Genomic DNA, 1,114 nt, shown 5'->3' on the forward strand with positions numbered 1-1,114 from the left:
TAGCTCAGCCTCTCGAGTAGCTGGGATCACAGGCATGTGCCACCGCGCTCAGCTAATTTTTGTAGTTTTAGTGCAGATGGGGTTTCACCATGTTGGCCATGCTGGTGTCAAACTCCTGGCCTCAAGCAATCCACCTGCCTCAGCCTCCTGAAGTGCTGGGATTACAGGCATGAGCCACTGCGCCCGGCCGAGAACTGCTTTTCTTAATGTTTAATTATAATTAAGCAAAAATATAAAGGGCGATTACGCCATTAATGAAATATCCAAAGTAGTAGAGTGTTCTTACTTAACTTTATTTCATGAGGTTATTTTCTAAGCCCAGATTATTAAAAGTAGAATTTTGGCTAAAATTCCGTAATTTGGTTTTGTTTGCAGTGTGCCAAAGGCAGTAATGCATTTTTTGGTTAATCATGTGAAAGACACTCTTCAGAGTGAGCTAGTAGGCCAGCTTTATAAATCATCCTTATTGGATGATCTTCTGACTGAATCTGAGGACATGGCACAGCGCAGGAAAGAAGCAGCTGATATGCTAAAGGTACTGTGAACCTTTGGAATTTTTATACTTGGGTAGTAGATAGAAACATAGAAATAGTGTTAAATGCAGTTTGATTCTTGGATGTATATAGTCTTTATATTCTAGCTAGGCTTGTTTCCTATTGGTACTTGATAAAAATCTTTTTTTTTTGAGACGGAGTCTTGCTCTGTAGCCCAGGCTAGAGTGCAGTGGTGCCATCTCAGCTCAATGCAAGCTCCGCCTCCCGGGTTCACGTCATTCTCCTGCCTCAGCCTCCAGAGTAGCTGGAACCATAGGCACCCGCCACCATGCCCGGCTGCTTTTTGGTATTTTTAGTAGAGACCATGTTAGCTAGGATGGTCTCGATATCCTGACCTCATGATCTGCCCACCTCAGCCTCCCAGAGTACTGGGATTAAGTGCTGGGATTACAGGCGTGAGCCACCGCACCTGGCCGGTACTTGATTAGATTCAAATTCCAGAGAAGATATTGGTTAGTTATAAACCTACCACATATACACTGGAAAAATCACCCCGCATAATTCAGATTAATTTCATAACTTTGTAATAGCATTTAAAATTTTTATTTCCTTTAATGCAG

The 1,114-nt window shown here is 42.4% G+C and overlaps 1 protein-coding gene across 9 annotated transcripts in view; it reads left to right on the forward strand.

Annotated features, from left to right (window-relative positions):
- The window catches only part of DNM1L (dynamin 1 like), a 67,529-nt gene that overhangs the window by 64,240 nt on the left and 2,175 nt on the right, over positions 1–1,114 (forward strand). For all 9 annotated transcript variants that reach the window (XM_003906190.3, XM_003906191.3, XM_009180498.2 and 6 more), the window contains one exon: positions 376–535. In XM_003906190.3, coding sequence (XP_003906239.1) covers positions 376–535 — 160 coding nt within the window. The remainder of the gene's footprint in view (positions 1–375; positions 536–1,114) is intronic.

The sequence above is a fragment of the Papio anubis genome, chromosome 9 (genome assembly GCF_008728515.1).
Source record: "Papio anubis isolate 15944 chromosome 9, Panubis1.0, whole genome shotgun sequence".
Lineage (NCBI taxonomy): Eukaryota > Metazoa > Chordata > Mammalia > Primates > Cercopithecidae > Papio > Papio anubis.